Source organism: Pseudorasbora parva, chromosome 21 (assembly GCF_024679245.1).
Source record: "Pseudorasbora parva isolate DD20220531a chromosome 21, ASM2467924v1, whole genome shotgun sequence".
Classification (NCBI taxonomy): Eukaryota; Metazoa; Chordata; class Actinopteri; order Cypriniformes; family Gobionidae; genus Pseudorasbora; species Pseudorasbora parva.
This window is the reverse complement of record NC_090192.1, coordinates 24,181,579-24,196,680: the sequence shown is the minus strand read 5'-3', so window position 1 is coordinate 24,196,680 and position 15,102 is coordinate 24,181,579. Positions and strand designations below refer to the sequence as shown.

At 39.5% G+C, this 15,102-nt stretch overlaps 1 protein-coding gene across 17 annotated transcripts in view; it reads right to left on the bottom strand.

Moving 5' to 3' along the window:
* The window catches only part of nrxn1a (neurexin 1a), a 212,976-nt gene that overhangs the window by 132,632 nt on the left and 65,242 nt on the right, over positions 1-15,102 (bottom strand). For 14 of the 17 annotated variants that reach the window (XM_067430710.1, XM_067430707.1, XM_067430708.1 and 11 more), the window contains 3 exons: positions 2,576-2,877; positions 1,649-1,672; positions 273-434 (listed from right to left, as the gene is read on the bottom strand). In XM_067430710.1, the coding sequence (XP_067286811.1) occupies positions 273-434; positions 1,649-1,672; positions 2,576-2,877 (488 nt within the window). Of the gene's footprint in view, positions 1-272; positions 435-1,648; positions 1,673-2,575; positions 2,878-4,374; positions 4,520-15,102 lie in introns of those variants that run through there. The other 3 variants (XM_067430715.1, XM_067430723.1, XM_067430724.1) reach the window with 2 other exon arrangements.

Sequence of the window (15,102 nt, the reverse complement as noted above, 5' to 3'; positions counted from 1 at the left end):
TTTTAATGACAGAGAGATCTAAATTAGCAGAATCTTTTTTCCCATTATATATACATAGATAGGATTTTTCTATAAAAGGAAACTATTTTAATATACCCCAATTCAACATATTTTGAATACATCTTTGTGGATTAATTGCAAGGTCATATCGTTCTCTCATTCAAAAAGTTAATTAATAAATGTAATACACTATCATTTGAAGGTGATTCAGTTACTGGGAGATTTCTGGGTGGAATTCCGTTTTTTCAAGGAGCAATTTTCAGAGCGCTTACCTCTTTCAGGCAGCCCATAAAGTTGTTGCTAACAGGGGATCCGGGCAGATCCGCAGTGCTGGGACTACCCCCGACATAGAAAAAGTCGTCCGAGCCTAGCATGGTGTAGTCCTCTTGTGTATATCCAGTGGTGGTCAGAATTCCATCCACGGATATTGTAACCTAGACAACAAAGCACAGGGAAAGGACACGCTATACTCACACATAACTTGAATACTGTTACAGGGCTTTGGTCCCCCTCATAAGGATTTGGATGCTTGGTTTTGTTTTTGTCTTTAATGCTTCTTTTTTTATTTTTTTATTTATTGCTTTTCTCTTTTTATTGATTTAATGTGAACCCATTTTCATGTCTGTTTCAGGAATTCTTATTTATTTATTGTTTAATTTTTTTTTTTTTTGTCCTTCTAGATTTACGTTTTTGGTGTTAAATTCTAGTATGCCTTAGGTGAGCTGAGGAAGTCTGCGGCACATTAGCCCATGATCAATGTTAGTGGTGCCACTAATAGAGCACAAAAAGTAAATCAGCAGACACAAAAATGGTTAGTAGTATGTGTGTTTCTGAGAGTTAGTATCGCTTGAATCCAGTGGGTGTGAGTAGTTTCAGCAGTTTCAATGTATTTATATGAGGTAAAACAAAGAACACAGCGTGCTAAGAGGTTAGAAATGAAAGCACAGGCAATTAGAGGCACATCTCTCACAGATCTGGTTGAATGGATGCATGCTTCATTATCCCTCCCTCTCCACATGCAAACAATGGTTGGTTAGAGAGTATAATTCTTTTCATAGATTAGATTGCACAGGAATGAGTAAAGAGAGAAGGGGAGGGAGAAGGACACAAATACAACGGAGCTCATGAGACCAGTCACAGCAGAGGTGTCGGCATGCATAAGCGTGTTCACATGAAGAAAGCAAAAACTACAACAGACGAGATGACCGGCCACCCATGCCAGCCTCAAATGTACTGATGGAGCAGAGGTGTTAGTACACGGGGTGGCCAGGATGCACACCATGCTGAACAACAGGCCTCAAAGCTAGCTGGACCAATGAAAAGGCTCAGAGCCAGCCAGCCGAGACCGATCGGTGAGCAAAACCTTATGCAAAAGAACCCAAAGAAGGAAAAGATGCAAGATAACCTAACAAAACCAAAAAGATGGACGGGACAGAAAGAGCTGAGGAAACCGAACTAATGAGAAGAAAAAGAAAAGGGGAATTTGGGCAGGGCAGGGGAAGTAAGCGTAAAGAGTACCAACCGCATTTTCCCCCTTTTTTTGTTTAGTATTGATGTCTACGATTCAAAAAAAGGAAAATAGACACACGGCAAACCCAAACTAAGAAACAATTAGAATGATATCTACCGAACAATGTAGTTTGTTTACCATAGCGTGTCCAATGCCTGAGTGCTTTGTGGAAAAGGGGGGAGAAAGGAAATTAAAAAACTGTGAACAGAACACCGTTCCTTAATCAAAAAAGATGGTCTCTTGCCAAGGTTAGTACATCAGCGTTGCACGTTAGTAAGAGGTAACAGGTTAGTAAATGACACATTCCATGGATGAAAGGTTAGTTTCTTTCCCCAAAAGCAGGTTAGTAAACATTTAAAAAGGGCAAAAGAAGAGAAGGAAAGGAGAAGCAGACGAGATCTGCACCGTGGAGTTCCTCTGGGACGCATCTAGTCTACTCTGTTCCAAACACTGTCTCTTCCTATTCCTGGCACTCCGCTAACTTTACTGGTGACAGAACGCACCACTGAGCTTTTTATGTTTACTGCCTGTCCTATTCAACTTCGTGCCACACGTCTCCGATCTTTTCAGAGTCTTGACACTTCAAACACGTTCTGCGTTGACAGGTGACGTACTCATGTAATGTAGTGAGAGGTGGCGCTATCAAACAGTGACACTAAAATATGGATGCTGTATCGTCTGACGTTGAATTTAAATATTAGTCAAGGGAAACAGGGTTAAGGGTACGTTCACTCATGTCTAAAAGCTGAATTAATGTCTGCTACATGAACGCTTCAATATCGGAAGCGTCTTTTTTTACATTAACTCTGCTCTGCGCTACGTAAATGAAGGCTAGAGCTAATTTAAAAACACTAAAAGTGCATCAAAAGCCTAGAACTTCCTCTCTAGTAGTGGACTTTTAGTAGCAACTTTCAAACACACAATATGGAAACCTAAACTGTTTTAAATGGGTGCGTGTCTTGGTTAAAGTGTTTACGGTTAAATCTAGTCCGAGGGTTAGTTTGATGCCACTAATCTGAATCTGAATGTATCCAATCTCGACCTTTGCCTTTTCTGCGCGGTTACCTGACGAAGGTTCCTGGTAACCTTCACATCATGCCAGGCATTGTCATTAAATTTCCCATTGACGGGCTCCACCAGGGCCTCGAAGGCCCCAGAGCCCAGGTTGATGACCAGCGAGACGGCACCATTCTTCAGCGCCAGGTTGACGTAGTCTGCGGACTTTCCGGTGTGGAGCATCAGTCCATTGCGCTGCAGGGTCTTGAAGGAGAGCGTAATCTCATCGCTACTGCTCTGGATGGGGTTCGGGGACAAGTCATAACAGAAATACTCTGAACCCTTGAAGGTGGCCACGTATTCTTCTCTCTCTGTAAGAACAAGGAGAAACACAAAACAGGTAAGTCAGGAGGGTGACCAGAGTTTTAAATTAAAAGAGGTTGTTCAGATGCGTTAATAGCAAACTAGCGAAGCAATGTAGTGCAATATAAAAGTTTAAAGGAACACTCCACCGTTTTTAGAAATGGGGCTTATTCAACTTCTTTCCTACATTTAGATATGTGGGCAAATGCATTTTTTTCTCAGTGCATGCTTGTTTTAGTTTGGCAGGGTCACTGCTAGCTTAGCTTAGCATAATGAATGGTATGTTGCCAGCTAGTATGTCTCGAGTAAAAGTGATCCAAAAAAACCCCACCTAATTTCTTCTTGTGGCCTGCATATTCACAACAAGTACACATAGCGATTCAGATTAAGACTAGGTGATTTCCTAGGCAGATATTGACTATATTATGGGGAAGCACAGACAAAGCACTGCTACTTGGACGCAGATATTGTTGCTACTCGAGACATGCTACCTTGCAACATATGATTCCATTCATTATGCTAAGCTAAGCTAGCATGCATGCATGCACTGAGACAAAAATGCATTACCCACATATCTAAATGTAGGAAAGAAGTTGAATAAGCCCTATTTCTAAAACGGTGGAGTGTTCCTTTAACTGGAAAGATGAGCAAATATAGGGGTTAATGACATGATGCCCTATCTATTAATTTATTTAAAAAAATACATTAAAATGCAATTTGTAAATACAATGAAGGATTGCTCAAACCTGTTATGATTAGGAAATAGGATAAATGTATTTTCAGAATTAAAGTAAAAACTTGAACATTTGCATTAAATCCTTATTTTTTAAAAACTAGTTTGTCATAATCCTTTACTACTATTTCTTAGAGAGGGAAACAACTCTGACAAATCAACAGTAATGTGGTCCGACCAACATGCAAGAAAAAAAGGAAATGACATCATAGAGAGGACCCCTGCAGACCCTCATGACTGTGTGTCTAGATCAAGTCTCTTAAAATATCAGATATCTTGAACTTTTTATTACAAGGCAAGGTTAGTTCAGGTTGTAAAATGCCATGCGGTGCGACTGGCCAAAACCTTTATATTTATGACATTTATTAAATAATAATTCATGACATTTAAAAAAAAGTGATAAAAAGAATGCTTCTTGGATTGAAAAAAAGATTGATATTGATACTCGTGTGTTCAAGATTTAAGCAAAATGAATTTTTGCAGCACATGACATTTTTAGACCTTTCTTGAAAATGGTTTATAAGCTTTTTTTAAATCATAAAACCAACATTAATACAAAGCACATACGTCTTTAACCTTTGTCATGGTTGCATTCATTTATATGCCATTGGTCCTCCATCACATAGTAACACACAGCAGATCACTTACCGTCCATCTACTTGCTCCCAGACTTACTGGACACGAGACTTGCTTTTTTCAAATTACCTACCTGTACAAAGCCAAAACCCAGTCAAGAGTCATACTAAAGGGGTCAAACGTTGTAGAAACTCACCACAATCAATCTGAGAGTGATTGGTTGCTGTCAGTTGGCCGCACACCCGCACCTGAGATTGAGGTCAGAGCCATCTTGCTCATAAATGAGAACCAAGGTCCTTGATAATGGTGACCATAAATAAAGCAGCCACACATATCAGGACATAATTACCAAATCAGTCAGCGAGACCCATTACTGTAAGCGTGCTGGCACAGAACCCAGGCACGAACACTCTCACTCCTCTTCCCATTTGCGCAAACAGCTCCGACTGTCACCCAGATCTGAGTGTATTTTGGGAACTTGGGTAAAATATTAACTGAAGAGGCGCCCATTAATAAAGTGTGAAGTCCTATCTCCACAGCTACCTTCTTACCGGTAAATACAATTATATTATTACAGAGCAGAGCTGAGTCTACATCTCATCAGGAATATTAATGACTTTAACAGACAATTTACAGCAAGACTGAACCAAATTACCATAAATCTAGGAATCTGCAACACAATTAACCCAACACACCATAAGACCAGCTCATTTGCTCTGGAATTATCTGGAATATTCTTAAGATAAACCCTGGAGATATCAACAAGGCTCATTTACTCCATCTTTTTCTCCATCCCTCATCATCCTTCCTGTGTCCACTGCGAGTTAAATAAGCTTTTTGCCTTGGCTGGTGAAGTGTGTGTGTGTGTGTGTTTGTGCACAAAGAGCCAAAGGGTGGTGCTGTATCTGGCTCTCTTCCACCTCCTCTATACACCACTGAGTCAGCTATAATGTGACTCAGTGCAGGAAGGCGCCCACAGAGTCGCACCAGCTTTTGCACCAACACACACACACACACCGCCATACACACAATGTTTCACACAGGTATATTGGATGCCCAGAATAACTACAAAATGGCCTTCAAATCCCATTCTGATGCTACTAACAGAGTGTGTTATGAGGCTTTCGTTTCAATTCATCTCTGCTCTGACTCATCAGATTTGTTCTCTGTACATACTGTTAAAGGAAATAAAATCTTCATCTTCAACAACAAGCAGGAATCAGGCATAACACCACCTTCCTAATATTGTTTTGGTCCCACTTTTTCTACCAAAACAGCCCTGACCCGTCGAGGCATAGACTCCACTAGACCCCTGAAGGTGTGCTGTGGTATCTGGCCCCAAGATGTTAGCAGCAGATTCTTTAATTCTTGTAAGTTGTGAGGTGTGGCCGCCATGGACCAGCCTTGTTTGATCAGCACATCCAACAGATGTTCAACTGGATTGAGATCTGGGGAATTTGGAGGCCAAGTCAACACCTCACACTCGTTTTTGTGCTCCTCAAACCATTCCTGTTCCATTTTTGTTTTCGTGTTTAATTTACCCATAGTAAAACGTTAGTAAACAGAAGGTTTTTGATACCGTGCCTTTAAGACAATGTGTATTGGATTTCCGCTACAATTGGTTAGACTTTTTGCATCTGAAATGAGCAAGATCACTTGTGTATTGCTGTCAGATCCAATAAAATTGCCAGTGCCTCATCTTTGAATAGCAGCCTTTTTGTAAAGATTGCTTTGACATTCGCCAAACAATCCACAACCAAATGTGTCATTCAATTGTTTTTGTCTTTGAAAGTTCTTAGTATAATCTACGACAATAAATGCATTTGAATATTCATGCCATTTGATGACTTATTCCTTTTGGAACCGATTCCTTTACTGCTTTCTCTGTTAACACAAACAGTTAATTTATGATGTGCTCAAACAGAGATGTAGCTGATATCATTGTCTCACCCCCAACCTGCTGTTTTAGCACTACTAATTTTGTGTAGCTGCATTCTGCTATATTCTGAAGCAGCAGCAGCACACTTCTGATGTTTATATATTTAGCAAATTGTCAATTTTCCTATTGAGTCAGCATTAAAGTGCCTCTGTTATGCTTTTTCAAATATTACCTTTCGTACAGAATCATACTCTTCGAACACACCATTTTCAGACTCTTTGAGGAATGAGGCAATGATGTGCAATATAAACTACGAGAATTTGCCAAACTCCTTACCACAATTCTACAGTGTTTAGTTCCAACCCTGCTCCAAAACATAGACTGCGTCCAAAATCGCATACTCTCTTGAGTAGGTATTTTGAATAAGTAATTAATATGCTAAAAAAGCAAGTTCTATATAGTAGGAATGCGTGTAGTATGAATGTAAGTCGGACAAACTGTACATCTGCCGTGCTGTCATTATCATGTGACCTATCAGCTTCACTTCCATTAACAAATCCTCTCCTGTGTTCTCATGGGATAGAAAAGTGTGCATTGTATGCACACTCCAAAATCTCATTGGACGATGTAGGTCACCTGGGTACGTTTTGCCCACTCTTTTATGAGTACTGTGAATATGCATACTATAGTAGGGAAGTATGCAATTTCAGATTGGTCAGAATTACTAACAGCTTGCGCAACCCTGAGAAAAAAAAAGCTTTTTACTGCTTTATATTGGAATTATTAGAACAATTTAAATTATTGTGGGTCACCATTGTGGAAAAGAGTGGAGCATTTGCTTAAGCTGTGGAATAATACAACTAATAGTTTTGCTAAAGGAGCTTTTAATGCTTAGCATTTAAGATGTTAATGTTTGCTTTTGCTAACTAAAAGTTTGTCAACTAGCTAGTGCGGTATTATAATTCAGTTGTGTAACATTAAAGTATATGAAATTGATATGGATGAATGAATATATGAAATTGAATGTCTAAATCATGACAGGGAGTCATATAATGTTCAATTTGAGACATCATGTTGACTTTACATGAACAAATTATGTTTGTTTAACACAATTGATTCATGTGGGACCAGTGTACACAATTAAAGGTGCACTATGCAACTTTCCGTCCACTGTAGGGCGCCTATTCAAAACAAATGCGTAGTTTGATGACGCAAAGTTTGAGCGCAGCATCTTGGGACATGTGGTTTTCACCTCACAGCCGGTGGAAAATAGGACTCGGGCAGAAATCATGTTCATGCATGCGGTTATTAACGTTACTTTAGTCTGAAGCAGAGCAGGGCCGAGCGTTGTAGAGCTGAGCACAGCTGCTGGAGCGATTGTTATACAAATACCCGCCTCGTGAGCACCGGGACTTTTATTATGACGGGACACATTCGCCGGGCGCCTGCAGTATTTCCGCTCTTCTGGTTATGATTATGAGATAATGCAGCTCTGTTTAGCATATTAGATACATTTAAGTGTGTTGAAAATGATGTTATGACGTTACTCCGTGCATTCACCTGTACACACTGCTAAGAGTAAAGCACTCCTGCTAAATAAAACACGACACCGAGGGTAACGCAGATATGACGCAATTGACAGGCTACTTCCTCCGACGCTATGTTGAAACGTCCCAGTCCTTAGTTAAAATAGCAATTTTCTCACAATTTACAAATAGTTCGAAACATTTGGGATATTGTAGGTACTCAACTGAACAAAATATATAACACTGTCCTAGTGGTTTTTGGATATTTTACTGCAAATATACTACATAGTGCAACTTTAAATAATGTAAATCCAACACACTTTTTTCCCAGTGCAGAGCAAACCCTCTTTTGGCATTGAAAAACTATACTGTCAGGATTTACTAAAGATAAACATAAGATAAGATATTTACAGTGATAAGTTAGCGCTAATGGACAGAGTTATTTTTGCGGCTGATCTTATTGCATATGTATCTGTAGGAATTTCCTTTTCAGGTGCAAAATGTATGGGAGGAGAGTATTTAAAGGAATCACGCAAGGTGATTTACAAAGGTTTGCGCTCGTACATTTACTGGTGTTTGCGTTATTATTTAACGGCCAAAAAAGCATGTCGTAAACCAGACGCTAACGGGTAGATTTCTTGGGTCATTATGGAAATGATTTGGCTGCGTCTGTGCTAATTCATTTATGCCTTGTCAGTAGATCACTTGAGAACTGTCCGCTCCCATCTGCGCTTTTATGGAATTGCGCTCTCAAGCTAATTTGCCTTGTTTAGTAAATCTGGCCCATATGTGCGTTTAATTAAGGTTGAGGCTAAACTCTGCTGGGCTTTGGCCCTCCAGGAAACTTTAATGCATCAAAATTTCAAAAGAATAGTGTTTACTTGAAATAGAAATGTTTTCTAGCATCATAAATGCCTTTACTGCCTCTTTTGACCACTTAAATGTGTCCATGCTGAATAAAAGTATTCATTACATAAAATAAAATAAAAAACTGATTTGAAACACATTTTGTACAATTACTGTGTCGCAGGGTAGTCACATGTTGTCCAAAGTAAATTCTAAGAACAAAAATCAGTTGAGAACCACTCAACTGCAATAGCGTCTGTTCGCACTTGTGGAGTGATTCCTGGTACACTGCTGACTGAGCAATTATCTCTTCATCAGCTTAAATTTAGACAGAAATGTTAGGGGCAGCACGTCTGTGGGCTTGTTACCTCAAAGCTGCTAGAGGCGACAGCCTGTGAACGCTGAACACAGTCACTCAACCATTGAGCACTCCCATGCTACAGGAAGACAAGCTATAGTATGTTTTCCTGTACGATTTCCCTCACCACGACACGTCTGAAAAAAGAGCTTCGATTTAAAGCTTCCCCAGTAACAGTGGGATATTAAAAAAACTATTAAGTGGGATATTAACCCCCCCCCCCCCCCCCCCCCCAAAAAAAAAGTAGTGTCAACAATGATCTGTATAGTGCTACATGTGATAAACGCAATGTGACAGAATCTGTCTAATTAGCAGTACTGCAGGGGTGGTAATACATTAATACATTTTTCAACAACAGACATTTCATAAACTCTTTTTGACATGGGCATCTTATTTCATAAGCATGATTTCTTTTAATATTTAAAATGTGATATTTAGAAATAAGAACACAATAAAATATTAATTTTGTAATTAAACCCTTTAACAGTTATACAACGGCACAATCTCCAGGGGCCTCAGCAGCAACAACATTAATAATTGAAGCTGAACATAAAACTCATTAATTTGGGGCTTTTAACAGCTCCTTATAAAACTACACCAAATTGACACCACTAAAAAAATCTGAATGTGTCTAAGGAGAAAATGTATTAAAATCACAGTAGCTTCTCTGACAGTAAAGGCTGATCTCAGTGAACGTTTGGTGTCAGACTGAATGGGGACTAAGCACCAGATAAACTGTCAAAGCTGTCTACATTGATTTTTCATCAAGGTGCAAGTTCGGTCACAGTTTTGTAACATGTAAGAAAAGATAAAGCCATTTCAACAGTAGCTCATAGACTATGAATTTGTAATCTGTAGAGAAATACTGCACTGTCATTGACTAAAGTGTAAATAACACACCTGTCAACCTTTTACCTCAGTGGCCATAGCTAGCTTGTGCATTCATTTTATCTTTATGCTTTGATTCTTCCTCTCTTTGTGTTTTAGCCAATCGCCCTTTATAGACTCTCCAGAGGTATGTTATGGCGAATCACATATAGCTTTACCACCACAGCCCCATTCACGCTGTAGGGAATACAAGAGCGGAGATAAACGACAGTAGGGCTGAAAAGGAGACTGAGGCTCTGGGCACAGATAAATCTAGTGGGAAGATACACTTCTTCAAGCTTGTCCACTAGATCAAGATTACTTACAAACCCATTCAAGTAATAGCTTAGCCACTTGTATCTGTGCCTGCTTGAGAATCTGCTTTAGAAGGGGGTGGGGATAACAGCATACTGTTAAACACATGCTTTATAAAACATATGATTTATTAATGTGTCTAAATCTCTCAACATTCCATAGCCTAACCTCTTGATATTTAGATGTTTAGCAGAATCCAAGCTGCTCATTTTCATATAGTGAAAGTGAATAGTGAACACCACTCTTTGCCCAAAAAACTCTGCTTTCACTGTATTGAAAATATAAGCAGCTTGGATATTTGAAAGGGGTGGTAAAACACAGTTTCACTTTTCTAACTCTAGATAGTGTGTAATGTTGCTGTTTGAGCATAAACAACATTTGCAAAGTTACAACGCTCAAAGTTTAAAGCAAAGGGAGATATTTGCTTTTCAAGAAATCAATTTCTAAGGACTACAGCAAACAGCCAGTTGGGAACTACAGATTTTCCTCCAGACTTGCTGACATCAGCAGCTCTAATATTTACATAAACCCCTCCTCCGAGAATATTAAATAAGGGAGGCAAGGCCATTTTTATTGCTGTGGAGAAGAGTAGGCTGGAGTGCGCTAGGCGGTTAGTGAATCACAACACAGCTAGGAGAGCTAACCAATCTGAGCCAGGAAACTATCAGATCGTAGGAGAGACAGAGCAGTGTACAATAAAGGTAAAATGTAGTGAAAATAATGTTGTTGTTTTTTTAAAACGCAGCATGAATACGTTACAGTGCACCCCACAAACACAATCAAGCCTTCGAAATAATGTGTTTTACAACCTCTTTAAACGACAAAATAAAACTGGTTTGGATGAACATGAGTACATTTTTGGGTGAACTATCCCTTTAAGTCAATACTGAAACTTCTGTTTTGACCTGCATAAAACTAACATCTTTTTCTAAATAACAATCTCGCTGCTTTGTCATATAGAAGTGAGGAAACTCCCTCCAAAGCTCTAGGAAATATTTAAAATTGCAAGGCATTCTGGGGGGAAGCAGAAGCAATTAAGTAAGCTCATATTACATGCATGTGTATTCACACATTTCTCTCTCTCTTCTATAACACATCCACCCTTTCTATCATTTATCACCAGCTTTCACTTCCTTCGGCTCTCTCCATTTTTCACACCTTCCATCCCTGAGCCTCCAGCTTTAAAATTTGAGCAAAATATTGTCCTCCATTCTAATTTATAGTAGGAACAGTAATCCCCAAACAATTTGCACTCAGTAGGTGTGTGTGTGTGTGGTTTGTTTATTATGTGTAGACATTTACCTCACCTTCACAGAATTAAATGTAATCCACTGACATTGACTTAATGTGGCATGAGTTATACGTTAGGTATACAGTTCTATGTATTTACATACCATTGTTTACAAGCCCTTTGCAGAATATGAAAGGTTTATACGCCCATGCTGACCCCTGTCAATGGAAGAAGGTGGCCTGGTCTGATGAATCACGTTTTCTTTTACATCACGTGGTTGGCACCATGATGCACTATGGGAAGAAGGAAAGCCGGTAGAGGAAGTGTGTGTTGCTTTGGGCAATGTTTTGCTGGGAAACCTTGGGTCTTGCCATCCATTTGGATGTTACTTTGATACGTATCTCCTATTGTTGCAGACCATGTACAACCTTTCATGGAAACACTATTCCCTGGCGGCTGTGGCCTCTTTCAGCAGGATAATCCGCCCAGCCACAAAGCAAAAATTGTTCAGGAATGGGTTGAGGAGCACAACAACAATTTTGAGGTGTTGACTTTGTCTGAATTCCACAGATCTCAATCCAAACGAGCATCTGTGGGATGTGCTGAACAAACAAGTCAGCTATGGAGGCCACACCTCACAACTTCCAGGACTTAAAGGATCTGCTGCTAACATCTTGGCGCCAGATATCACAACACACCTTTAGGGTTCTAGTGGAGTATATGCCTTGATGGGTCAGGGCTGTTTTGGCAGCAAAAGGGTGACCAACACAATATTAGGAAGGTGGTCATAATGTTATGAACGTTTTTTTCTTTTCTTTTTTTCTAGCAGTTTATTCAGGGAAGAGCTAAAAACATTTTCAAAAATGCTGAAACACTTAGCAGATTATAAAACTTGAATATGAAAAGAGGGGTATGTACTGTACACTTATGAGGACAAACAACCTTACTGCACACACACGTGTACACATACTATGTATAGGGGCTACAGGAGTAAAGGAGAGGCGAGGTCTAAGTGGATCCCAGTGAGCAGTACACTCACTCAGGCAGCTTGTTTTGCCACTGGAGATGATAGCACAGTGAGTTAATGAGAGCAGCTCCAAAGCCGCAGCCGAGTCTCAATCTAACAACGGCAAGAAAAACAACAGGAGTGACAACAACAGAAGATAATAACACCGCAATTACCCAAGCTAAATATATACCGGGGGCTATGGACCGTGGACAGCAACGATACCATTAAACTGACTCTGAGGTCTAGTTGCGCTGCCAGTGAGCTCTTTCAGCTACTAAGAAGCGCCTCAAGTATATTCACTGCATCAACTGGCATAATATACATACATATTGTCAGATAGCAGGGAACTATTACGTCTATAATTCCAATTAATTTCCCTGCGTAATGGTATTTTCCCCCAAACGTTCAGACAGAGCACTATATTACGTGTGACAAGTCTATTCAGTCTGCTTAGCCACTTCGACCTTGATAAGTTATCAAAATTTCTCCATCTCAGAGCGCAGCCGAGACCCGTCAAGCTATTCTGAGCCCGCACTACGGAGGAGCGCTTCACACTTGACTGGCCACAGATGTTTTTTTGTTGAATATTGATTTATTGTTTGATTGATTATTCCTCACATCATAAGTCTGCCAGTGAATGGGATCAGACAGCGAAAGATACAAAAAGCACAAAAGACTGGCCGGCTCATTATTCGGTTATCCGGATGTCGAGGCGGCTACATTGTGGAAGCCGTTCAATCTGAAATTACAATTTCTCCAAATGGCAGTATTATCCATTTTGGTGGGGAGAAATGATATTTGATTCTTCCTTTGCTGAGATAAGAGCTCATATCTGGTAAAAATAAAAGGGTTTGGAATAACATTCTACTGATTCAGTATTGAAGAGACTGAAAGTGCATCACTTTTACAAAATCAGGGGATGGTACATGGTTTCTCCACTGTTAATAATAGTTAGCAACTGATCTTCCATAAACATCATTCATAAAGATTTTCATTTCAAAATGTCAAGGCTGAGTGCTTTTTTTAGAGGCTGAAAATGCTTCTGCATCTGAGATTCACAAAAAAAAAAAATTCACAAAAAGTTTGAAAGAATTCACAAGAAGTCTAATAATCATTCTGAGAAATGGCACTATTAAGTATCTTCCTATATTCAGCTGTGACCAGACACCTTTAGCTAAACGCTCCAAACACACATCTCTCAGATAGCCGTGAATCTGTGGAACATGCAGCTCAAAGTCACAACTCACTTCAAAACGCTCTATCCACCTCCACAGCACCTCATTACAGCCTTTCTTATGCAAATGCAAGGAGACAAACTGGCGTCACACAGACACACAGCCTGCCGTCCTACAGGCATCTCTGCTTCTCCTAACGAATCTTTCTAAACTTTTGAACTCCCTCTCTCTCTCTCTTTCTCTCTCGCAGGTGTGGAGGCTCAGCGTTTTTAAACGCTGGCATTTTCTAGGACACCACATTAAATCGAGGAGCCTGTGGTTGAGTGACGTAAAAATCCTCAGATCTCATCTCAATTTCACAGAGAAGATTCAGTTCATACGGCATCTGGAAACCAGCCAAGAAGATGAGAGAAAACAGATTCTTCCACTAACGTTATTTATTTCACAGCTCTTCTCGAGAAACCCTTGCGGGCACTTTTATTTTGGAAAGTCCTTCTCCATGCGTTGGGACCTGTCCGACCTGTCAGAGCCAGCTACCTCTCTGGAGCATCAAACCAGCAGCCAACCCTCTCACTCAGTCCCTGCCATATGTCCCAGTGTTCTGCCAATTCCTTGCACACAAGACCTCAGAGCACCCCATTAGCAAAAGCGAGAGAGTGAGCGAGCGAGGGGTGGGGGGGTGGGTGGGTTGGAGGGGGGTATGATATAAACATACTCTGAGAAAAACAGAGGTGGGGAGATGGAGAGATCAGCAGAAAAAAATGGCATCAGAGGAAGCAAAAGTAGAACAGAAACAAGATGAATAGGAAACTGAAGATAAATTACGAGAGAGATGTGTTAATTATTGACCTAACTATATCTTTATAAAATAACTTATTTTGACAAAATTCGTAATGCTGTTATCTTTAACTATGTGTATAGTTAGAAGCTGTATTTGTATTATTTACTACAAAGAACCGACTCAGAATCATTAGTTCATCAGTTCAGACTGTACTGGTTGCACTGTATGTTTTTGAGTAGCCAAATATAAATGACTCATGGTCATTTGTTCAGGAATCAGACTGAACTGGTTGCGCTGTTTTTGATTCGCTAAAAAGAACCAGTTAATGAGAGTCATTTAATTGGTAATCGGACAATACTAGTTGCAGTTTTGATTCAATAAAAAGAGCCGGCTCATAAAAGTCATTCATTCATTCAGGAATGGGAATTTACTGGTTGCACTGTATTTTTATTTTTTTACTAAAAGAAAAAAAATACTAAAAGGCTCATAAGAGTAATTTATTCAGGAATCAGACTATACTGGTTGTACTGTGTGCTTTTAATTCACTAAAAAGAACCAGCTCACAAAATGGTCATTTATTCAAGAATCGGATTATACTGGTTGCGCTGCATTTTTGATTCACTAAAAAGAAACGGCTTTTGTCATTTGTTTGTGAATCGGACTATACTGGTTGTGCTGCTGTATGTTTCTGATTTAATAAAAATAACCAGTTAATGAGAGTTATTTAATAGGAAAATCTGGCTATACTGGTTGCGCTGTATGTTTTTTTCAATTCATTATAATGAACTGGCTCATAAGAGTTTATTCAGGAATCAGATTATACTGGTTGGACTGTATTTGAGTTACTAAAACGAACCGGTGTCGTAAGAGTTCATGAAAAATTGTTTAATTTGTATTCAGCAATGCAGGAAACTCTGTGAGTAATTTAGCATGAAGT